Source organism: Alexandromys fortis, unplaced genomic scaffold (assembly GCF_014885135.2).
Source record: "Alexandromys fortis isolate MF-2015 unplaced genomic scaffold, M_Fortis_MF-2015_v1.1 scaffold_2_1_26212458, whole genome shotgun sequence".
NCBI classification, from domain to species: domain Eukaryota; kingdom Metazoa; phylum Chordata; class Mammalia; order Rodentia; family Cricetidae; genus Alexandromys; species Alexandromys fortis.
This window is the reverse complement of record NW_026067930.1, coordinates 3,269,135-3,293,075: the sequence shown is the minus strand read 5'-3', so window position 1 is coordinate 3,293,075 and position 23,941 is coordinate 3,269,135. Positions and strand designations below refer to the sequence as shown.

General features: G+C 51.3%; 1 protein-coding gene across 6 annotated transcripts in view; it reads left to right on the top strand.

The window, feature by feature from the left end:
• The window catches only part of Dennd3 (DENN domain containing 3), a 54,112-nt gene that overhangs the window by 17,878 nt on the left and 12,293 nt on the right, over nucleotides 1-23,941 (top strand). For all 6 annotated transcript variants that reach the window (XR_007592285.1, XR_007592288.1, XR_007592287.1 and 3 more), the window contains exons 8-16: nucleotides 1,211-1,332; nucleotides 6,395-6,550; nucleotides 8,299-8,395; nucleotides 10,432-10,535; nucleotides 11,039-11,238; nucleotides 12,873-13,394; nucleotides 20,426-20,685; nucleotides 22,325-22,495; nucleotides 23,471-23,600. Coding sequence is in view for 1 of the 6 variants with exons in the window: in XM_050145095.1 (XP_050001052.1) it covers nucleotides 1,211-1,332; nucleotides 6,395-6,550; nucleotides 8,299-8,395; nucleotides 10,432-10,535; nucleotides 11,039-11,238; nucleotides 12,873-13,394; nucleotides 20,426-20,685; nucleotides 22,325-22,495; nucleotides 23,471-23,600 (1,762 nt within the window). In the remaining 5 variants the exon portion in view is untranslated. The remainder of the gene's footprint in view (nucleotides 1-1,210; nucleotides 1,333-6,394; nucleotides 6,551-8,298; nucleotides 8,396-10,431; nucleotides 10,536-11,038; nucleotides 11,239-12,872; nucleotides 13,395-20,425; nucleotides 20,686-22,324; nucleotides 22,496-23,470; nucleotides 23,601-23,941) is intronic.

The window sequence follows — 23,941 nt, the reverse complement described above, 5'->3', positions numbered from 1 at the left end:
GGAGGGTTAGGGACAGAAAACCTCACCCTGTGTGCCGTGTGGACCAGAAAAAAATGGGCAGTACTAGGAGTCATTCGTGAAAAGCTGTCTTGTTTGGCCTCTTGGACAGGAAGCTCCCCTCCCCCCATATGTATTAACTTAGTAATGCTGGTTAGGAATCTTGCAGGAAACTTGCTGGGTAATTTATTTATTCTGGAAGATTCCAAGAGCAGCATTTTGGGTGTGTTTGGTGTTATGCTTCTCCTGAATGGGATCACAGAAGAACTGGGAGGGTCCCTATACTGTCATAACCTGGCCACATTTTGTGCACAGCTGGCCTTGGCACAGAGGGTAACATTGTGCACCTAGCCAGGGACCCATGTCTGCTCATTTAGACATTGGTATCTTCTAAGTGTCCCTGTCTCTTTCTGCAGACTTGGGAGTCTTGGGGTCCAGTACCACTCATGCCTAGTACCTGCCCTCAGAGATATGACTTTAAGAGTCCTGTGATATGCTTTTTTTTTTCAGAAATTCCACCGCTGTATTGAGGTCACTCAGCCTTGTATTCTGGGCCCTGGGTAGCAGAGCTGACTGGACAGCTGAACGATACACTGGGCATTGAGTGTGGGGAGTGTATTTGTGGAGTTCTGGAATATTCCTTCAAGGCGCCGTGAAGTACTCCGTGTAGTATTTGTCCTAGGGGGATGGAAACTTAGCAGCTGCCTTGGTGCCACGACTCAGAGAAGGCTGATGGCCATCTACGTGTGAACCGCTCACTTTTCACAAGGGAGGGGATTCTGACCCCTGGTGCAGTCCAGGACATCCTCCAAAACACTGCTGAGTGGCAAGAACACTGAGCCACTCCTAGGGGGTCCTTAGAGTGGTCAGAGCCATAAGACCCAGAGCAGAAGGCTGCGGCCAACGGGAGGAAGAAGCAGTAAGTTAGCATTGAATGGGGACAGAGTTTCCGCCTGGGGATGGGTGCAGGTTTGGAGATGGGTAGCAGTGAAGGCTGCAGAGTGGGCAGAACCGACAGTGTAATAAAGTGCACACAGCCGCTATTCATCAGACTTCCCCACCGCAGAACTCCCAGCATCCTGCACGCCCGCGGAGGTGTTTGCACTGGGCCGGGTGGTGGAACACTGGTACCGTCTCAGCAAATGCAAACACTGTCGTGGGTTTTTAAGTGTGTGTGCAGACTCAGACTCATACCTTGACCTCTGTCTTGCAGGAGGCGGATGGTTTGGTTCTGATAGACATTGACCACGGGAGTGTCACCTGCTCTACGTCCTCTGACAGCGACATCGCTGTCCCTGATGTCCCCCTTGTGCTGGCACAGACCTTTATTCAGAGGTAACGTGAGACAGCTTGTGTTGGAGCACACATATGTCCCAATTCTGTTTGCCACTTCTCTAATTTGTTATTCTCATAGATATTTTTCATACTTAGGTTTTGGACATTATTTTTGAAATTGTATTACTTATTATTTTTGGTGTTTTTGAGATAGGGTCTCCCTGTATAGCTCTGGCTGGCCTCGAACTCACAGAGATCTGCCTGCCTTTGTCTCCCGAGTGCTGCGATTAAAAGCGTGTGCCACTCTGCCCCATTGTGAATATTTTAAAACAAAAGTGATTTGTCTTTATTCAGATCTTGTCTAAATACGAATCACGGCGTAACGGAGGCAGGGCACATTGGAAACCCAGGAAGGTTCCAAGAAAGTTCTCAATGCTGTGTCCATTGCCCTTGGGCCCTGTGCTGTGGTCTTCTAAGCTCGCTCGCTCATTCATTCATTCATTCATTCATTCATTCATTCACTAGATAGGTGTAGGACATTGTGAAGTGCTTCGATTCAGCTGGATCTGCACCAGTGACAGCAGCAATGCCCCCTGTGCTGTGACACTCAGGGTGGTCATCTTGAGGGTGGTCTCCTCCCCAGCGCTCCTGTGTTTTACCTCCCTTGTTTCTTGACTTTGTGCTGGTTCTTTGGAGTTGGCTCAGTGGACGTTCTCCCCAGAGGGCTAATTCACAGATATTCAATGCTCTGAGGGCCCTGGGATCTTCACAGTGCAGAGGGCCCCCATCCTTGGGTGGCTGGGGATGCCTGTGCTGGTAAGTCAGGAGGTGACTGCACTGTGGCATCAACCTTTCCTGGCCCTGGTCCCAGGCTGGGCAGGTGTCACACACAATACCCTGCTCCCTTGAGTCGTCCTGTTCCTGCTCCGATCTAGAACTGTTGTCCTTGGGAGCTGTAGGAAATGGTAGCGAGAGAGACCCCGCTGTTCAGTTCATGATTGCAGAGTTCGATGCCACATTACCTGGTGTGTGGGTCTTAGGAGGGATGCTGAGGTTGAGGGACAGTGAGCAAATATGGCAGATAGCCTTAGACTTTGTGGCAAAGAGCCAGATTGGGCTGTGTCTGCTGAGGTCAGGGATGTGGCTCTGTAGGCCTGTGGCTAATTCTAGGGTTTTGCTATGTAGCCCTGGCTAGTCTGTAACTGGCTTTGTAGCCCATGCTGACCTTCACTAGTCCTTGCAATCCTGCTTCAGTCTCCTGCATGTTGGGACCACAGACATGAGCTACCGCACCAGCTCTTTGGTGGTTCTTGTCGGTGATTTTCTTTTCCTCGGTACTAGGGGTCACACCAGGACCTTGTGCGTGTGAGGCAAATGTTCTACTGTTAGACTTATGCCCCATCCCTTGATTGTTTTCCAGACAGGGTCTCACTATGTAGCTCTTAGTTAGGGTTCTATTGCTGTGAAGAGACACCATGACCATAGCAACTCTTATAAAGAAAAACATTTAACTGGGGCTGGCTTACAGTTCAGAGGTTTAGTCCATTATCATCATGGCAGGAAGCATGGTGGCGTACAGGCAGACACAGTGCTGGAGAACAAGCTAAGAGTTCTACATCTTGACCATCAGGCAGTAGAAGCAAAGGCATGTCACACTGAGCATAGCTTGAGCATCTAAGACCTCAAAGTGTGACTCCATAGTGACACACTTCCTCCAACAAGGCCACACCTCCTAAGGGTGCCACTCCCTATGGGCCAAGCATTCAAACACCACAGCAGCCAAGGCTGGCCCCAAACTCCCAGGCTTCCTAGCTCCGACTTTGAGGGCTGAGGTACAGACATGTACCACCGCTCTCCGGGCCCCTTTGGTCCTTCTGTTGGGGGGACTGGAACCCTGGTCTGGGAGGCCAGGGCATAGTGCTTGAGCATGCTTGCTGGGCTTTCCTGACCTCTCATTCTGGCCTGGTGGGCAGTCTTTTTGCCTGGATGGAGTCTTCTGCGTATTGGTGGAGCGTTCCTAGTCAGGAACTCCAAGATTTAAATACTTCAGAATCTGTCATATTTTGAATGCTGACTCAGTGCCCGAAGGGGGAAATGCGTCACCTGAGCCCCTGTGACAGGTCACATTAAAAACCCAGGCTTACCAACATCCTGTGGAAAAAGGCCTTCATCTGTGTGACTGACGTAAATGAACTTGGTGTTTAGGTTTGGGCACAGCCTGAGATGTCTCACTGGGTGAGGGCAGGTATTCAGAATCTCACACTTGAGACACCTCTGCTCTCAAAGTTGGCTTTTTTCTGTATTATTTGGGGTGTGGTGGGACTAGAACCCAGGACCTCAGTACATGCTAGGCCAGGCCAGCACTCTTCTTCTTCTTCTTCTTCTCCTCCTCCTCCTCCTCCTCCTTCTCCTCCTCCTTCTTCTTCTTCTTCTTCTTCTTCTTCTTCTTCTTCTTCTTCTTCTTCTTCTTCTTCTTCATCATCATCATCATCATCATCATCATCATCATCATCATCATTATTATTATTATTATTTTTCGAGACAAGGTTTCTCTGTGGCTTTGGAGCCTGTCCTGGAACTAGCTCTGTAGACCAGGCTGGTCTCGAACTCACAGAGATCCGCCTGCCTCTGCCTCCCAAGTGCTGGGATTAAACAGGCCAGCACTCTAGACACTAAGCCCCACGCCCCACTCTACTAAATAAAGCATTATGGATAAAGAACACTCAACCTGTGTATAGAGGTCAGCCCCTGCCCCCATTTCTTCTGTAATTAGAAGGTTTTTGCACTTTTTTTTTTTTTTTGAGACAGGGTTTCTCTGTAGCTGGAGCCTGTTCTGGAACTAGCTCTTGTAGACCAGGCTGGCCTCGAACTCACAGAGATCTGCCTGCCTCTGCCTCCCGAGTGCTGGGATTAAAGGCGTGCGCCACCACCGCCCGGCTCCAACTGCACTTTTTAAAATTTAGTTAATTTATAGGTATTTTACCAGCATGTATGTCTGTGCACCATGTATGTGTCCTGTGCCTAAGGATGACAGAAGAGGACACTGGGTTCCCTGAGACTACAGTCACAGACTGTTGTAAGCTACTGTGTGGGGGAATTGAACCCAGGCCCTCTGGAAGAGCTCAGCCATCTCTCCAGTCCCCATCATCAGAAGTTTGAAAGACTCCAAAGTTGGGCTGGAGAGATGGTTCAGCAGTTAAGAGCACTGGTTGCTCTTCCAGAGGACCCAGTTCAGTTCCCAGCACCCAGCTCACCACTGTCTATAACCCCAGTTCCAGAGAATCCAACACTTTCACATGGGCATTCATTGCAGGCAAAACACCAATGCACATAAAATACAAATAAATACATTAAATAATAATGTTTAAAAAGAAAGTCTCCAAAGTCAAGGTAGGGGAATGGGGGGGGGGTTGTCCTTCATGGCTGTGGGAGCTGGGGTCATGGCTGTCCTGCAGCCACCTTGGAGTTTGGGTTGGACTCCTGAGTGGGTTCTTACATTCCTCTTGATAAGCAGGGCTACTCCCCTGGCAGGGGGCAAGAGTCATTCCAAGCCGGCCTAGCTATTTGCTTTGGCTGGAGAATCCAGCAGTGTTGGCATGGCTTGCTTTTCAGAATCCAAGTGCAGGGTTGTGGGGTTGGGTCCCTGCTGTGGCAGGGCCCCCAGAGAGAACCGCTAGGAGGAAGCATCTCACAGGGGTTCAGTACAGAAACATTGTTTTGTAAACCTGACAGGTCTATATGCTTCTAAGCCTAATCCAGGCCCTTGTGGGCCCTCCTCAACTGTCCTAAAAGGCAGAGCACATCTATTCAGAGATGCTTGGCCAGAGAGTCATAGGGCAGTGGTTTTTTTCTCCCAGATTCCCCTAGAGATGCTGATGAGAAGTGTCCATCACCTTAGGTCAGGGATAAGGGCCCTTTTCTCGGGTGTGCTGCCTGTGCACGCACGCACGCACGTGTGTGTGTGTGTGTGTGTGTGTGTGTGATGAGGTTCTATAGGGAGTGGCTAGCTTCTTACACCTAACCGTCCCTGAACAGAAGGCTCGGAAAATGCCACACCACAGGTAGCACCGTGGTGTGGCCCATGCAGGGAAGTGGCTGGTATTCTGTGCCCTGTTCTGTGTTTGGCGTTAACATGCAGTTGTCATGACTCTGTTAGGCGGGAAGGTCCCAAAAGGCCTCACCAGTCAGGTCAGTCAGGGCTGGCACTCCTACTCGGCAGCTCCTTGGGGTGTTAGCAATGAGTCCGGAACATCACCCCAACCTGCACCAGCTTCTTATGGTCCATGTTGGGCCCTGCTAGCTTACTATGCTCATGGAGGATTGTGGGTACCCGTGAGCCTCTCCACCTCACGCCAGGGGCTCCCACTACCTTGTGTCTTCTCACATTCATAGCTGCACACATGGGGTCTGTGTTGTCCCCTTGATCACCTCTCACGTGTAGCCAAATTCTCTTGTTTTCTGTCTCCCATGCAGTAGGGCCTCTGTCTGGCCCGCCCTCAGGACGGTGCCTGGCCTACACTGGGCACACGAGGAACGTTTGTGGAACAAATGGGTGTTGCTTCTGTCTGTCTAAAATAACAGACTTGTTTGCTGACGCCCAGAGCCTACCCTTGGGGCAAATCTCATATCCTTGAACTGCTGAAGATCGTGCTCAGGGCTATGTCCCTAAGCCCCTCTCAAAAACATGGGTTTGCGTGGTAATGTTCAGGCCAGGCCCCATGCTTGGTGGTGGCTCTTGGTGAGTCCCTCTCTGTGCTTGAGGGCTCGCAGATGAGCCGGTGGTCAGCTCCCTCCTAGGCCATGAATGGTGGCACTCGGGACTTGTAATGCAGGGCACAGAGTGGCTTCTGGTCCTGCCTGGCCAGGGGATGCTGCTTCCGGGAGCAGTGGTTGACAGTCCTGGCAGCCCTGACACAGGAAGTACTTGTGTCCTGGAAGGAGGGCCACTCCTTTTAGGTAGGCCTTCAGGTGGTGATATTTGGAGGTGAATGAACTTTTCCGGTCCTGTGTTTGTAATGCTCCCCCACACTGTTGACAGACACCAGAGCATCTTCAAGTACCCATCTGCTTGGCTTCTGCTCATGTCACACCCAGCCACTCAGCTTGGTCTGCTCTTTTCCAGAGTCCAGAGCCTCCAGCTGCATCCAGACTTGCACCTTGCCCACCTGAGCTCCAGCACAGACTTGAACGAGGGCCTCGCCCGCCGCCGAGCCTGGCAGCAGTCGCTCAACTGCAAGATCCAGCATATCACCCTCCAGCTGCTCGTTGGCGTCTTCAGGTATTTCAGAGCTTGTCACGGCGTCTGGGCTTGGCCACTGAGCTCGCTCCCCAGCCTCTCCTCAAGGCCCGAGCAGATAGTCCCCACCCTGCCCAGCATCCTCCCACCCTTGACTGTCTCTCTCATCACGGGCCACTTGGATGACGGTTTGCAAGGTGGCTTCCTGGGAGATGCTTCCTGCAGACCCAGTCGGTGTCTGTGTGTGCTGGCTGAGGGCTTAGGGTCCATCAAGGGAGGGTCTGTTCCTGAAGCTAAGCCCTGGACTGGCATTAGCTAAGTAGTAAAGTTTGTGTGTTGAATGTGACACAGTACAGGAGCCGAGCTGTCATTTAGGACTTTTGTTACAACCTGGAGCCCCTTCTTCCAGCTGCATCCCTTCCCCCTCTAGCTGCTTGCTCCCTGCATCCCTAGCAAAGGAGGCTCTGAGGCAGGCTCTGGTCTGTTCTGGAGGGGTGTCTGCTCAGAAACGATTAACACAGAACCATGGCGTTCTCCGTGCTGTTTCCAAACTGAAACTTAAACAGTCTGTCTTTTTTAATGTCTTCATGTACATAAAGCAATTTTTTGTTGTTTTCGAGACAGGGTCTCTCTGTGTAGCCCTGGCACTCCCTGTGTAGACCAGGCTGGCCTCAAACTCACAGAGATCCGCCTGCCTCTGCCTCCCAAGTGCGGGGATTAAAGGTGTGTGCCACCACCGCCCAGCTACATAAAGCAGACTTAGGGAAACTAACGAGGTGGTGCGTCAGAGACGGGCTGTATTGTTCCTTTTTCAAAGTGCGATCCTGTGATGTTTCTTTCCTTCTTTGCAGACAAATCTTTTATGGTTGAGGTGGTCACACATCTTTATTTTATTTTTTAAAAAGATTTATTTATTATGTATACAGTTTTCTGTCTGCATATATACTTGCAGGCAAGAAGAGGCACCAGATCTTATTATGAATGGTTATGAGCCACCATGTGGTTGCTGGGAATTGAACAAAGACCTCTGGAAGAGCAATCAGTGCTCTTAACCTCAGAGCCATCTCTTTAGCCCCATGGGTGTCTTTATTTTTTTTTTTAAACAACAACAAAATACCTTCTAGCCGAGTGTGGTAGTGCACGTACGTAACCCCAGAATTTGGGAAGGAGGCAGAGGTAGGAAGATCGGTAGTGCAAGACCGCCCTCTGGGTTTGGGGCCAGTTTGTGCTAGATGAGACTATTCTCCCCACTCCCAAAACAAAGCAACCAGCAAATGAGATTCCAGACTGTAAAACTCTATATCCCTCGATGAATGAATTTTTACTCAATGGTGGGAAGATACCAGGCCATCCATCTGGCCACACCCTGCAGGCCATCGGCTATTTATATGTCCCTGTGGCTTGGAAAGATTGTCAACTGAAGTCCCACGAACTTATCACGTGAGACAGGTTATGCAGTGGAGGAGGAGGGACTTGTCCAGGACAGGCTAGTAGTTGAAGCGTTGGCGGCATCTGCATGCCCTCCACCCTCAAACTGACGAGCACCATAGCTGACTATTGAGTCTTAATTGGTGTAAAGAGCTGAGGCTCAAGGAGGAGGCGGCAGCACTGTCTCCCGCCTTCCTCCTAGTTGGAGAAGTGATGGCGATCACGTAGTCCATCTTGATGCTGTCGTTCTGGGGATGCAGTAAGTTGTGAAGGGTGAGTCTCTCGGCATCATTCTGCTGCTAGAAGACAGGGTGCTTTTGCACGTTTGTGGTTCAGCACATGACCCCCCTTCTCTTTGCTAGGGAAGTGAAGAATCACTTGAATTATGAGCACCGCGTGTTCAACAGTGAGGAGTTTCTCAAGACGCGGGCAGCAGGGGACCAGCAGTTTTATAAGCAGGTGAGAGGGCGGGGCTCGGGCAGCACCACCCACTCACTTCTCTGTTGAAACATCTCTTGACCTGCAAGGATGACGCGACACACCGGAGCTCTTCTCACTGCAGTTTATTCCAGGACTTTATTCACTTTCTCTCTCTCTCTCTCTCCCCGGCAAACCTCTTCCAGCCCTTAAGTAGGCATGGGCTGCCAATCCCGGATTGCCAGGTGGGCACTGCCCATAGGCCCACACATATGCAAGCAGCTGATGATCATTGCGTGATCAGGCATAAGTCAGACTTTAGCCATAGGAGCTGATTATACATCTCCATCAGGTGTGATTTCGTGCAGCTCGCTACACTCGAGGAAGGCGTTTTCGGGATCTCGTCCTGTCTCATCCACTGTATTTGCTTTTTCAGAAAGAATGTTTTGCCTGGTTTTCATTCCTTGGCTGCCTCGATTTTAAATTAGCTTTGGAGTATGGTCTATTTTAAATAAGAGACAGTTAGAGGCATATGAGTTTGGTGGACTGTGGCACATGTGCAGACGTGGGTGACCATGACCTCAATCAGAGCATCAGTCCCCTTTCCCTGCCACCATCCTCTGGCCTTGCAGCCTCTGCTCTGTCTGTGAGGAGAGCTTGCCCATCTCCCATTGACACACTCCTGGTCCTTTTTTCTCTCCGGGACTGACCTGAGCTGTGTCTCAGCAGCTTCCTCAACATTATTCTAGAGTTGGGGTGGATATCTCTCTCTCTCTCTCTCTCTCTCTCTCTCTCTCTCTCTCTCTCTCTCTCNCTCCCCCCCCCCCCCCCCCCCCCCGAGACAGAGTTTCTCTTTGTAACTGCCCTAGCTGTCCTGGAACTACCTCTGAGGTTCAAGCTGGCCTCAAACTCACAGAGATCTGCCTGCCTCTGCCTCCCAACTGCTGGGATTAAAGACGTGCACCATCACCACCTGGCAAACCCACTGTTTCTGCCCATCCCTTAATGACTGTTCATCATACAAAACATGCAGGGCTTTGATCTGGTCGGCATCCCTGTGGAGCCCCTGTGGGTTTGTGAAGACACCTTTGAGGTGGGAAGAGTCGTCCGTCTCCAGGGTCTAGGTTACACCATTCACATGTATGGTGTGACTCCCACATGACTCTGGTGTGTCTCTCCGCCCCTTTTCTGCCCTGTGACCCTCTTGGTGTCCTCTGCTCTCTTATAGTGATCCAGGTCAGTTTGTGGTCCTGCCCCTCTGGGTCAAGCCCATCCATACTAACTCTAGTTATTCACAGAATGCTGCTGTCCATCTTTTTACATGGTCTATTTCTTTCCTGCATCTTCCTACACTGTTTTGACTTTGAGTTCCTGGTGTGGATCTTTCTGGATCTCCATCCTCCCGGTAGATCTGGGCACCTTTTACCTCCTTTTCCTGCCTATGTTGGGGGTTGCCTGTAGTCCGAGAATTTCCTTGCCAGATGGCACACTCATACATTTGGGTAGAAACAGCCGCAGTGCTATGGAGTCCCCTGTGGAGTCAGGACCTTGGGGCTGTCTGGTTCCTGACCTGGCTGAGACAGCCTGTGTGCTGTGGAATGTCCAGAGGTCCCTGGGGCCAGGGTCACATACACTACAGGGGCAGCTGTTGTAGTGGCCGGGTGGCCTGGGCTTTTTAGCTTTTGTTTTTCCATGTGCCGGTGAGGAACGAACCTCCAAGTACTTAAGAACCCGTTGTGGGCCTGGAGAGATACCTCAGTGGTTAAGCGTGCATACTGCTTTCTAGTGGGTGCGGCTCTCAATACCCTCCTTGCGTGACTCACACCATAATCTCGGATCCAGGGGGATCTGACCGCTCTGGCCTCTGCCGGCACCTACACTCATGTGCACATACCCATAGACGCATAATTTAAAATAATGCAGTTTAAAAAGAAGCAAGTGTGAGGCTCCCTGTCTTCACAGGCTCTTTCCTAGAACCGGCACAGGAGAGGCCATTTCTCAGCGGGGCGGCCGCAGGCTCTGGATGGAGGCCAGAGGACCACGAGCACAGTCTGACAGCTTCTCTCGCTCGCATGCAGGTTTTGGACACCTACATGTTCCACTCCTTTCTGAAGGCCCGGCTCAACGGCAGGATGGACGCCTTTGCCCGGATGGACCTTGACACCCAGTCTGAGGAGGACAGGTGCCTCACTGTGTCCCGTGTACACGGCTTTCTGGGGACTGAGGGCTCATGTGTCACAGCTCTATTAGGACATGCAAGTGATCAGTTTGGCAGGATATTGAACAGTTAATTCACCGAGAGCCTTTAAATGTGCAGCTGCCTCTGTGTGTCCCTGTTTGATGGGGGCGGCTTTTGTGTGCCTGGCCTAGCATCCTGTACCACACCCTGATCTCTGTCCAGCTTCATTTTTTCCCATGCTTCCCCACTCAAAAAGCCTGTTTTTTTTTTTTTTTTTCCCTGCCTTTTCCTGATTTTATGCAGGTATCAGCCCTGTCCATCTCTGGGATCGTGGGCTCTCCGAGACCCTCTGTTCTTTCCCCTGAGCTGCTTGAGGCTGCACTTAGTGACAGGTTCTCCCCCTGTGCGTGGCTCTGTCCCCTTGCCTGTCACTCTGGGTGTGGTGGCCTCGGAGGCTCACACTTTTCATCTTTGTGCCCACGAAGTGAACTTTTGCTGTTCCCTAGGATAGACAGGATGCTCATCAGTCCAAGGAGACCCACCGTGGAGAAGATGGCCTCCAGGAAGGCTTCGCCCCTGCACATCACCCACAGGCGCATGGTGGTCAGCATGCCCAACCTGCAGGAGATCTCCCTGCCCGAGCTGCCACCCAGGAACTCGTCGCTTCGGATAATGGACACCTCAAGCTGTAAAAGCAGCAGTCCAGGCGAGACCACTACTACCCTCCTGCATGTACTCTCCCAACACTGCAGTCAGTAGATCGTAGGTGGTTCAGAGGGAAGGAATATGCTTAAAATCTTAAACTATTTTGGCCAGGTGTGGTAGTGAACACCTGTAATCCTAACAACTCGGGAGGCTGGGGCAGGATTGGTGCTTTTGAGTTTGGAGCCAGCCTCCTGGATTTCCGGCTACCCTATGTGAGTGTACTCATTGTGAGACTCCTGAAATTCTGCCTCCATAAAAATAGAAAGAAAAAAAAAAGAATCTTTTCTTTTCCTTTTTTTTTTTCTGAGATAGGGTTTCTCTGTGTAACAATCCTAGCTGTCCTGGAACTAGCTCTTGTAGACCAGGCTGGCCCTGAACTCACAGAGATCCGCCTGCCTCTGCCTCCTGAGTGCCAGGATTAAAGGCGTGCACCACCACCATCACTGCCTGGCTTATGTGAACTATTTTTTGAAAAGATTATTTTGTGTCCATGCCCCCCTCATTTGTGTGTGTATATACGCACACACATGCACACGTTTGTATGTTATACATACAGGACATGTCTATATTTGCAGATGTGTAATAGGATGCCCCTGTCTCGGTACCAGTCTCTTCCTAAAGGATGCAGGTAGATATTTACAAGCTACGTTGCATTTCTGTAAACTTCCCCGAGGCACACCCTGTTCTGTGTTGTATCATTTACTGGTACTCTAAGCCCCACCGAGTCCTTAATGGGTGGGAGAAACGGTTGCGGGGCCAGGCCCTTTGACAGCTGCTGTCCCTCTCTCAGGCTGCAGCCAGATCCAGGAAGCTGAGTCCCCAGAGAGTTTCTGTCTGCAGAGACAGTATGCAAATGAAAACCCAGAGTTTTAGGAGCTGTGAGCCCTTCTGTAGCAACTTCCTGGCTGTGTGAGCCCAAGCAGACCAGTTCCATTTCTGAGCCTGCAATGTCTTCCCTGGGCGTGGCAGGTGTGTGCACACTCACTCTGGGACACAGCCTCCCTTTTCGGTCCTCATCTGGAGGATGCCCTACCCACCCCCACCCCTGCACATCACAGGCCCACCCTCCTCCAGCTTCCATAGCTGGGGCACCACCTCCAACCTCGGTGTGTCCTGCAGCCTCTGGTCTCTTGTCCTCAGGGAGCCCCCAGGAGGGGAGGAGCTTCCTGATCAGTGTTTAGTCTCCAGCAGGCTTTGGAGGGAACTGGTTTGATTTCTGCCTGTGGCACTTAGGAGCTCGGTTCTCCTCAGTCCTCACCAGCTGCATCCCTGCGGCGGGGGCCCCATACTACCGCTGCCCAGAGCCACTGTTCAAGGGACAAACGCTTGCAAAGGCTGAGCCCTGCGTGGCAGATATAACTTGGCTTAGGTTATTTGCTTCATCTTCAGAGCCCAGTCCCAGCATTTTCACATAATATTCATAGTTTTGCAGACCTAATTGTCCCAAGGAGAATAATTGTTACTCTGAGAACAAAATGGGTTCTTCTTCTTCACCCCAAGGGTATGGGGGAAAAGTCTTGAAAGAAGCACATGGGTTATGTCCAAAGCACACAGTGACACCATAGGAACCCCTCTGCCTTTTCCAGGACCATGTTAAATAATTACATGCATTTTCCCTTTGATTTTCTTTTCCAGTTCTCAAAGTGACCCCGAAGTCAACATATACATTCAAGATCCCCGAGATCCACTTCCCGCTGCTGAGCCAGTGTGTTCAGACCTACTACACAGACCTCACTGCTCTCCTGAGCAAGGCCATGGGCCTGCTGGGCCCTGGTGACTCTCTGCTTCTGGCCAGGTACTTCTACCTGCGGGGCCTTATCCACGCAAGGCAGGGGCAGCTGCTGAGCGCCCTCTTGGATTTCCAGAACCTGTACAAGACCGACATAGGGATCTTCCCAGCCGACCTTGTTAAGAGCATGGTGGAGTCCATGTCTGCCTCCGAGTGGGCCCAGGCTGAGCGGACTCCCGAGTTGAGGCGGCTCATCACGGAGGTCCTGGACAAGCCGGGCGAGGCCCCCAAAGCAGATGACGCCGTGAAGAACTTCGAACTGCCCAAGAAGCACATGCAGCTGAACGACTTTGTGAAGCGGGTCCAGGAGTCGGGGATCGTGAAAGACACCGTTATCATCCATCGCCTGTTTGACGCACTGACTATGGGTAAGAGGACCCCACAGCTGTTCCGCTGCCCTCCGGGTCTTAGGGTCTCTAGCTACAATTCGATCCACTAAAGATCAAAAAGATAAAAAAAGAGCTGTGTCTGCACTGAACACAGACAGCTTTTTTTCCCTTGTCACTGCCCCATAAGCCAAGGCTATTTATTTATTTATTTATTTATTTAATATGCATTGGTGTTATGCTATGGGTGTTGGACCCCTGGACCTGGGGTTGCAGACAGTTGTGAGCTCCCATGTGGGTGCTGGGAATTGAACCCGAGTCCTCTGGAAGAGCAGTCAGTGCATTTAACCACTAAGCCATCTCTCCAGCCTCAAGCCAAGGCTTCTTGAACTTGCACTCATGGTCACTTCCACTGAAGCATCTTCCATGAGACGCAGGTGTTTAGGAATATAAACCAAGTGTGCGAACAAACACTTGTTGGCAATTAGTCATAAAGAAATACGTTTTAATATGATTATGTTGTATACAATATAATATTAACATTGATTAAAGACAAAAGCAGGGCGGGGATGTGGCTCAGTTGGCAGAGTGCCTGCCTAGCAGGCTTGAACCCCGGTGCCTAGAATAATCAGGCATGGTGGCTTACACCTGTTACCCCAGCCCCAGAGATGGGGAGATGGTACGTACAATCAGAGGTTCAGAGTTATCCTTGCTTATATAATGACCTTGAGAACAGCCTGGGGTATCTCAAAATCTTTATTTAAAAAAAAAAAACTTCCAAATTAATGAGATGAATATACTTTTTTTTTTTTAAATTGGTTTTTCAAGACAGGGTTTCTCTGTGTAGCCTTTGCTGTCCTGGAACTCGCTCTGTAGCCCAGGCTGTCCTCAAACTCACTGAGATCCGCCTGCTTCTGCCTCCCGAGTGCTGGGATTAAAGGTGTGCGCCATCACCGTCCAGCTGTTTTTGTTTTTTGAATCAGGGTCTTGCTATGTCCTGGCTGTCCTGGAACTCACTATGTAGACCAGGCTGACCTCAAACTCACAAAGAACCACCTGTTTCTGTCTCCCAAGTACAAGGGTTAAAGGAATATACCATATGCCTGGCCAAGAATTAAATCTTGAAGATGAGAATTATGGCTCATGCCTGCAGCCTTGGCCCTTGGGAAACTGAGGTAGGAGGAACTATGAGTTCAAGGCCAGCCTCAACAACAGAGTGAGTTCTAAGTCAGTCTGGACTATATAGAGACAGATCCTGTCTTAAAAGAAAAAAATTAAATCTTGTAAAATCTTGACTGAGTGTTTGATTCTGCAAGGCACAACCCATCTTTGGTGTCTTTTAAAGTTGATATTCTGATTTTGTAATCCTCAGTGTTTAGAATCCTGCTTCGCATAAGTACTTAGTAAAAAAAAAATGGTAGACGTATTTTTAGGTTTGTTTCAGAAATTATTTGAAGTTCTATTCTAATCCCAAGTCAAGATTCACTTAATGACTTTCTAAACGAAACTCAAATCAGCAGCTCCAGCTCAGAAAAGCAGTTTTAGAGTAAGCTATTCTAAGACAACGCAGTGCAAAGACCCGCTAGCTTGCTGTTTCCACGTGAGTGACGGCAGTGAGAAGATAGGAGAAGTCTCCGTTTTCTGCAGTTAACCAGTGGGTGTCGGCAAGAGCACAAACCCTCGTATGTTAAAGACAGTGGTCAGTCTCAGTGTTTTGGGCAACTTTTGCTGGTGTTTTGTGACATGATGGCGTACACAGCACAAAGTGCACACATGTTCTGACCCAGAGCTGCAGGTGACGTACGGTACAGCATGGCTGAGGTCTACGTGAGGCTGGCTGTCTCTGCAGTTGCATCTGACCCAGTGGCTGTGCAGTGGTTGCACAGCTGTGCCTCAGAATTCTCATACAAACACACACACGCACACAGAGACAGAGAGACAGAGAGAGAGGGGCAGTGTGCCAGGTGCCAGGGCAGCCCACCTGATTAAGAAGGTCTTGGTACCTTTTACTACAAGGCCCATGTTTTTTTTTTTTTTTTTTTTTTTTTTGGGTTTGGCTGTGCTGTGTCCCCAGTGAAGCACTGTCCCCAACCCAGGCTCTGCTTTCTCTTTCACTCAAAATCCCTGATGGCAAGATGTCTCCCAACAGCACACAGGTGATGTTTTACACTCACGGACTGTGTCCCGCCATCTGTGGAAGTCTGAAATCCTATTTCTCACTGATCCATTTTAGCTGTACTGACGTGTGTCTGTTCTGTCTACTGGCCATGCTGGAGGGAGCGTAGGTCATCAGTCATCTTTTTGTTATTGTTGTTTGTTTGTTTGTTTTTTGTTTGTTTTTTGAGACAGGGTTTCTCTGTGGCTTTGGAGCCTGTCCTGGAGCTCACTCTGTAGACTAGGCTGGCCTCGAACTCACAGAGATCCGCCTGTCTCTGCCTCCCGAGTGCTGGGATTAAAGGCGTGCGCCACCACTGCCCAACTTCATCTGTCATCTTGTAACTGAGAGGTGTCCAGTGACTTCGCCTTTCCAGACACTGAAAGGGAGGGCCCTGACATCTGTCCCTAAGAGAGTATGTGTGGGTTGGTTCCTCTGCTGAGAGCTAGAAGCTTGCTTGGGCCAAGTGTCAGCATCCCAACTGTGTGCTGCCCCACCTGTGAGCTCTGCTGCCCACTGCCTGGCAGTATGAGCCTCATTGTCACAATGATCTTCCTGTCTAATGTGAGCTAGCACTGCCCAGCTGGTGACCTCAACTGTCTGTCCTCATGCTGGCTTCTTCCTGTTTGCCATAATCTCAGCCTTTGCCTGAGTTTTATGTTGGGACAGCTCTCTCTCTCTCCGCTGTTGACTTGTGTGGGCTTCTTGTGTTCCGGACATCTTTGCCTTGCCAGGGCGGGTGCTGCCAGGGTAGGCACTGCCAGAGCGGGCACACCAGGTGTCACCCCTGGCCATGCTGTGAGCACTGCAGAGAACATGAACGGGCTGACCATGAACTGCCACAGGAAGGCTTGAACCTGTGTGCGCTTCCCAGCTGCTGAAGCTCTTGAATTCCCTGCTCTCTGCTGGCCAGACCAGTCCCGTCAGCCCATCCACACGTGCTGCCGCCACAGATCCCACCAACTGCAGCTAAAAAAATATTTGGAGCATGTGCTTTCTACTGAGCATGTGCAGATTTTTGTTTGTTGTTTGTTTTTCGAGATGGCATTTCACTGTGTAGCCTTCCACTGGCTGTCCTGGAACTCCCTCTGTAGAACAGCTTACCTCAAACTCACAGAGATCCACCTGCCTCTGCCTCCCAAAGGCTGGGATTGAAGACGTGCTCCACCGCACCCGGCAGGCGGGTGTTTTTCTTGTTTCTCAAGCAGTGAACTTGAAATTCTATGGTGTTGGGCGCACAACCCTGAAAGATCTTAAGAGCACACAGGGGAGTGCACCAGTTTGTGTTAACACTGTCACTTATAGAAGAGACTTGATGCACACAGCTTGATACATGGCTGTTTGGGGGGAGATGGAGATGGCGGGCCACCTGTCACTGGCCAGGTGCAGTAGCCTTCTGTGGGGTAGCCTGCACTGCTTGGGAGTCCGGGGCTGCAGACAGCTATGGTGTGCTAGTGTGTGAAGGGAGACAAGGCATCCACAGAAAGACTCTGAAGGCGCTGTGGGTGTGCTTTTCCTCCTGCCGCCGTGTGACCTCATGAGGATGTGAACACCCCAAGAGCCCCCTGTACAGCTGTGGCCTGAAATAAAGGGATTCCGATCTATAGGGTTATTCTTCTCACCCGGCAGCACGCTGAGCATGCCTGGTGGCGCCTCTGTCGCCTTCACAGCCCTGGTCCGATCTGGTCACCTAGTTACTCAATGGCTGGTAGACCCTAGTGAAGGAAGAGAGCCCGCATCTCTTTTAAGGCCTTTTTTCTCTGTCCGCAAGTGGCAGTGTGTGACATCACTACCTAGCTTCCAGAGAGCCTGGGAAGTGAGCATCTGATCTATAGTTGTGGAGCTGGCCGATGAAGGACTGTCATTGGCCTTCACCTTACATGGCTTCTTAGGTAGAGAAGTGCCCCAGGAGGGGACAGGACCCCGTTGTCACTGCTGTGACTATATATGTATTCCGGTCAAGTGGCTGTGCTGAAAGACAAAATTTTTGCAAAGCTGAATGTTCCTATCTTAAAGTGAATGTGTGAGATCTAAGAGTACGCCCGAGGGCTGGAGCGTAGCTCGGTAGAGAGCTTGCCCGGTGACCCACAAAAGAGTACCGTTGAGACTGTATTTAAAACCATCATTTCCATTCTCACCTTCGTTAGTGTGTTGACGTGAGCCGCTGGCAAGAGGGCACATCACAGCGGCACACTTGTGAGAGGTTGGAGGCGGGGAATGAGCATTCTGCCTGTGGGTGGGACTGTCGTGCACCTGAGGACAGCGGAGTGTGTGGGTGTCCACGTGTGTGCACAGCGGCTGTGGGTGTGTGCGCAGTGAGGGAGGCACCATAGCTTGTAGTCGGGTCCTGCTGTAGTCCCGGCAGGGTGGTATCCATCGCTAGCTGGGGTGCTGGCTGTAAGCGCGAGAAGTCTGCTTTCCCTCTCCTGGGGTGTCTTTAGTCTTGCTGCTCCTACTCAGCATGTCCAGAGCACATGAGCCCCTCGCCTTCAAGGATGGGCCACGTGCCTGTACGAGGACATTTCAGGTGCTGGCTGCACAGGCCCTGCTGGGTGCTCAGAGGGTCTGTCCCAAAGGATGCGCATGAAGGATGCCTGGCTCTGTCACTCTCTCAAGCGGTGCTGTGGCCTGCCACTCCTGCCTCTTCTCCCGTTCTGTTTTCTGGGCTCTTCCCTGTACCCTATGTGACTGAGAGCCATATATATATATGATTTATTTATTTTGCATAAAACATTCTGCCTTCATGTATGCCTGAATGCCAGAAGAGGGCACCAGATCTCACCATTGATGGCTGTGAACCATCGTGTGGTTGCTGGGACTTGAACTCAGGACCTCTGATGGCTCAGGACCTCTGAGCACTGAGCACTGGCTGCTCTTAACCTCTGAGCCATCTCTCCAGTCCCCCGAAAGCCTTTCTTACATGATGTCTGATGGGAGTGACATGTGCTTATGAGCTAAGCTCAGTCGGTCTGAAGCCTGGGCCCCAGCAGGCAGCAGAACTCAGTGTCTGTAAGGTGGAGGACTCTGGGTCACAGTTTTATGGGGCAGGGGGATGACTGTCAAACTGTCAACCACCTCACTGAACTCCCTGCCCAGTGCAGGAGACTTCAGAGGCTTGTCCTACGCATGTGGTCACCCCATTCTCTGTTGTTTGTCTTCTTCAGTCTCTTTGTGTTACACATTATACAGATGGCTACTGTACCTCCACCCCACGTGAAATTATTTTTCCAGTGAATTCAAAGCTTACGTGGGGTTTGGGGTGTAGCTCAGTGGAAGACTTGCCGACTTGCCTAGCATGGACAAGGTCCTGGATTCAACCCTCAAGCTCTGCAAAAGAAGAGAGAAAAGAATTTAAAATACGTATTATTTACCTACCTTGAGAGATAACTCAGGAGAGCTTGAGAATGGCGCCACCTGGTGGAGATCCCCATGAGAATGTTCGGGGTTGCCTTACAGCCTGGTGACAGACCTTCCTGTTGGGCCTCCTTCCTGCCTGCGCCTCAGCTGTCCTCGTTATTTGGAAATTTCCCCTGGAACCTTTCCCATCCTCTACAGCCTGCACACAGGTGTCCCCTTACACACGGCTGTGTGCTCACCCGCCACACTGTGACAGCAAAACAGATGTACCAGACAGTTGTCACCGTGACACCGCTAACACCTGGGAATGGTGATGTGGACCCAATGGGACTTGGTCCACCTCAGACCTGGGCCTCTGAAGCCTGGGCACAGGGAGACACGGGTTCTACATAAGCAGGGACCAGCTGCCAGCAGGCAGGGTTTGTAATTCCTACTTCAGCTTCCTAGTTTGTATACAAGCCTGGTGAGCGTGGCTGCCATAGGCTGTGGCTATAAGGGTGTCCTCTTTGTACCGTGGAGGGTCAGTGTTGCTGTGTGCTGGTGGTTATACTGGTGTCCTGAGGGAGGTATGTGCACAGTCGGTAGGTGTGCAGCCAGCATGTTAGGACAGGCTATATGGGGGTGTTCCCTGCGGTGTTAGAGAAGGTTGCATGGGGGTGTTCCCTGCGGTGTCAGAGAAGGTGGCTGCATGGGGGTGTTCCCTGCAGTGTTAGAGAATGCTGCATGGGGCTGTCCCCTGCATTGTTAGGGCAGGCTGCATGGGGCTGTCCCCTGCATTGTTAGGGCAGGCTGCGTGGGGCTGTTCACCTGCGTGTTGAGGGGAGGGGCAGGGTGTTCTGGTGTGACAGTTAGGATGAGTCTGTACAGAGGCACATAACCGCATGGCCTGCTTGGGGGCAGTGCTTGCTATGGCTGGAGAATGGGGTGTGAAAGGAAAGAGGGGACAGTCTCAGGGAATGAGAGTTCTGCTACAATGGAAATGTCTGGGTGAGGAGCAGGAAGGTCCATTTGAAGCAACTGTGGGGGCCGAGGAAAGCAGCCCAGCAGCTGGGGAGGCAACGCAGCAAGTGAGGAGCGCGGTCTGTGCAGGACGGAGGGCCCGAGGCACAGTAGAGGGCACAGAGCAACAGGCTCTGGACACTTGAGCCAGGCAGGACATGGCCAAGGGAAATGGGGAGAGTGAAGAGCTTGAGCCAGCAGGTCTCAGAAGGTAAGTGTGGGCAACAGCTGAACCCCAGAAGAAAGCGCCTTATATGCCAGGCATAGCAAAGCGTGCCTAGAATCTCAGCATGTGGAGAAAGACGGCAGGAGCAGTACGGGTGCCCAGTGAGTTCCAGACCAGCCTCAGAAACAGAACAACTCTGTCTCAAAAAAAGTGTTCTTGTTGCAGTTACTGTGGCTACCTGTGGTAGGTCAGATGGCCATCCCTCTGTGGGCTAGAAGGACAGATGGCCTCTACCTAAGGCTTCAGAGTCCTGGGCACTGATGCCGCCTGCTGCCTGACTTGGGTAGTGCATGCTTGAGGCATGAGGCCCAATGAACTCTCTCTTGTTAAACCCAGGACACGAAAAACAGATTGACCCTGAAACATTCAGAGACTTCTACACCTGCTGGAAGGAGACAGAAGCAGAGGCACAAGAGGTCAGCCTGCCTGCACTGCTGATGGACCATCTGGATAAGAACGAATGCGTGTACAAGCTGTCGAGCTCCGTGAAGACCAACCGCGGCGTTGGCAAGATCGCCATGACCCAGAAACGCCTGTTCCTGCTCCCCGAGGGGCGGCCGGGCTACGTGGAGATCGCCACTTTCAGGAACATAGAGGTGAGGCTGGCATGATGCCAGGCACAGGATGCAGCCATTCCCCAGGCTGTGTGCCCCCGGTTACCTTCAGCACCGTGTGCGTTCCTGTACCCCAGCTTGACCAGCTCTCAGGTTAGGGTGAGGTGGTGCCCCTGGGGCGGTATTTCCTCACCCCATCCCACTGCAGTGACCATGTATAGAGGTGCAAGGTAAGGCTGGCTATGACTATCTCCCAAAGACGGGAGGTTAGGAATGAATTCCTCTCAGCGAGACGGCTACATGCTGACCACTGGTAGCCGCTGTTTCCCAGTCCCTGCTGTCCCCATGGTGTGTCCCACAGTGCCTACTGGGGTTTCTGGGCACATGCTTCTTAATAGTTTTCATAGTTTATTTGCTTTTTGAGATAGGGTCTTGCTATGTAGCAAGGCTGACTATGAACTTGCAATCTTCCTGTTTCAGCCACCTGAATGTTGGGATTATAGGCATATTCTACCACACACCTGGGCACATTTTATTTTATTTGTTTGTTTGTTTTCTGAGGCAGGGTTTCTCTGTATAGCTTTAGAGCCTGTCCTAGAACTCGCTGGCCTTGAACCCACAAAGATCTGCCTGCCTCTGTCTCCTGAGTGCTGGGATTAAAGGAGTGTGCCACCACTGCCCAGCCTTTTTTTTTAAGATTTGTTTATTACATCACAGTGTACTGCCTGCATGTTTGCCTGCACACCAGAAGAAGGCACCAGAACCACCATGTGGTTGCTGGAAATTGAACTCAAGACCTCTGGAAGTTAAGTGCTCTTAACCTCTGAGTCATCTCTACAACCTGGTTGGTTGGTTTTGAGAGCAGGTCTCTCTGTGTAACCTTGGCTGTCCTGAACTATGTAGTGCTCACAGAGAACTACCTGGCTCTGCCTTGGAGTACTGGGATGAAAGGCATATACTACCATGCCTGGCCACGTTACATTACTCCAGAGGAGGAGGTCTGAGTCAGGTGTAGTCGTGTGTGTCATTAATCCCAGCACTCAGGACTCAGAGGCAGGAGTTCCGCAAGTTCTAGGCTAGTGTGGGTAACAGAGTGAGACCCTGTCTCAAAAAAAAAAAAAAAAAAAAAAAGAGTTGGGTGGTGGCAGTGCACACCTTTAATCCCAGGGTTCTTGAGGTGAGGCAGGCAGATTCCTGAGTTCAAGACCAGTCTGGTCTACAGAGCGAGTTCCAGGTCGGAGAAACTCTGCCTCAAAAAAACCAAACCAAACTACCACCAACAAAAACAAAGAAACAAAAAAGGCAAGAAAAAAAAAAACCCAGGTCTGAACTGGGACCCTGCCGGTCTTATTTCGTACCTTATATTTAACAATTACCATCCCACACTCGAGGCCTAGGAGAGGTGGGGCGGGGGTGTCATGTTCTCAGCTACTGAGGTCACAGCAGGAAGAAGGGTCAAGACCAGTGACCACTGGGATGCCCACAAGGCCTGCAGCTGACGTCCCTGTCTGCGCCGCTGGCTCACTCCAGAATTCTTCTGGGAAAGCAAAGGGCTGTAAGGTGCCCACATGCCCAACATCATGGCCAAACTTGCCCAACATCATGGCCAAACTTGCCCTCCATGCCTTGAGGCTGCTCCTTCCCTCCTGCTACCAACCCAGGCTTCTCTGTCCTCCCGCAGGAAGTCAAAAACACCACAGTGGCCTTTCTCCTCCTGAAGATACCCACCTTAAAGATCAAGACGGTGGCCAAGAAGGAAGTCTTCGAGGCTAACCTGAAGTCCGAATGTGACCTGTGGCACCTGATGGTGAAGGAGATGTGGGCCGGGAAGAAGCTGGCAGACGACCACAAGGTCTGAGGTGGGGGTGGTCCTGTGGGCATGGGTGGCATCAGGTCCTGCAGGGGGCACCAAGAGCTCGCAGCTCAGGCCTGGCACCACTGGGCAGGGTAGTTCTATCTGAGGGGACACAGAAGCTGCTGTGGCCCTGTGACCTCACTTGAAGCCACGTGGCCTTTGAGGTTGGAGTGAGGAGGAGCCCATGAAGGCTGCAGCCCACATTGACTCAGTTTCCCTTTGTGCACCCTCCATTCTGGTGTCTTCCCAGTGAATGGTGGGGAGGGTTGGGAGGGGTGTGTGCATCATCTAAATGCCAAGAAAACATGTGTCAAGCAAGCCAGGTATGGGTGCATGTGTCCACTATCCCAGTACTCAGGAGGCTAAGCTAGGAAGGCCTGGAGTTTGAGGCCAGCCTGGACTATAGAGCAAGACCATGCCTTAAACAATTACATAACCTAACCAAAACAATGGACTAAGGCCATCATCAGAGGACTCACACAGAGGAACTGGTCATAAGGATATGTGGAGACTTGTAGCCCCACTAGTCACCAGAAATGTCTTAGAAGGAACGGGCTGGCTGGTGGCGTGGGTGGGGCCCCCACTTGTGATGGGTTATTCCTGTCACTGATTGGGAGTGGACTCTGATCTCCCTAAGGTTCTGTGTTCCATGATCTCTGGCCCAGCCTTTTGGTTCTACACCCGCTATGCAGATTAGCTGTGCAAAGGCAAAAGCCCATGGCGGGACTGTTCCCCTACCTGTCACTGGGTACAGTCACAGCGCTGCTGTCTTAGTGTGGTTGGGGCAGGGGTGAGGAGGCATGAGGTCCTGCCTGCCCTGTTTAGAGAAGAAAATGCGCTGGCTCCCAGAGTCAACAATCAGGGTTTATTGTAACTCCGAGCAAAAGATGACGAGACCCCCAACTCCCAGCTCCTCACCCACTCGCCGTCCAGTGAGTGGACGGGGCTGACACACGCCCGCTTCTGCCCTAGGACCCGCAGTACGTCCAGCAAGCACTGACCAACGTCTTGCTCATGGATGCCGTAGTTGGCACACTGCAATCGTCCAGCGCCATACATGCCGCCTCCAAGCTGGCCTACTTTGACAAGATGAAGAACGAAAGTGAGTTCCATGTGCGTGCAAGGCCATGCCTTTGGCTGTCTAAGCGTTTGCCTCGGGCTATTCTTCTGGCTAGCTCTATCCATTAGAACCCACCAAACTTTCTTGCTCTCTCTTCTGTTTTTGCTTACTTTTGGGGGCGGGTAGATAGGATCTTGCTGTGTAGACCACCTGAATGCAACGCATGGTCCTCTTGCCTCCGTCTCCTGAGTGCTGGCTTTACACACCCAGCTATATTTAGTTGATTTGGAGGGTGTTTCTTGTCTCTGTTGTGTGTGTGTGTGTGTGTGTGTGTGTGAGAGAGAGAGAGAGAGAGAGAGAGAGAGAGAGAGAGAGAGAGAGGG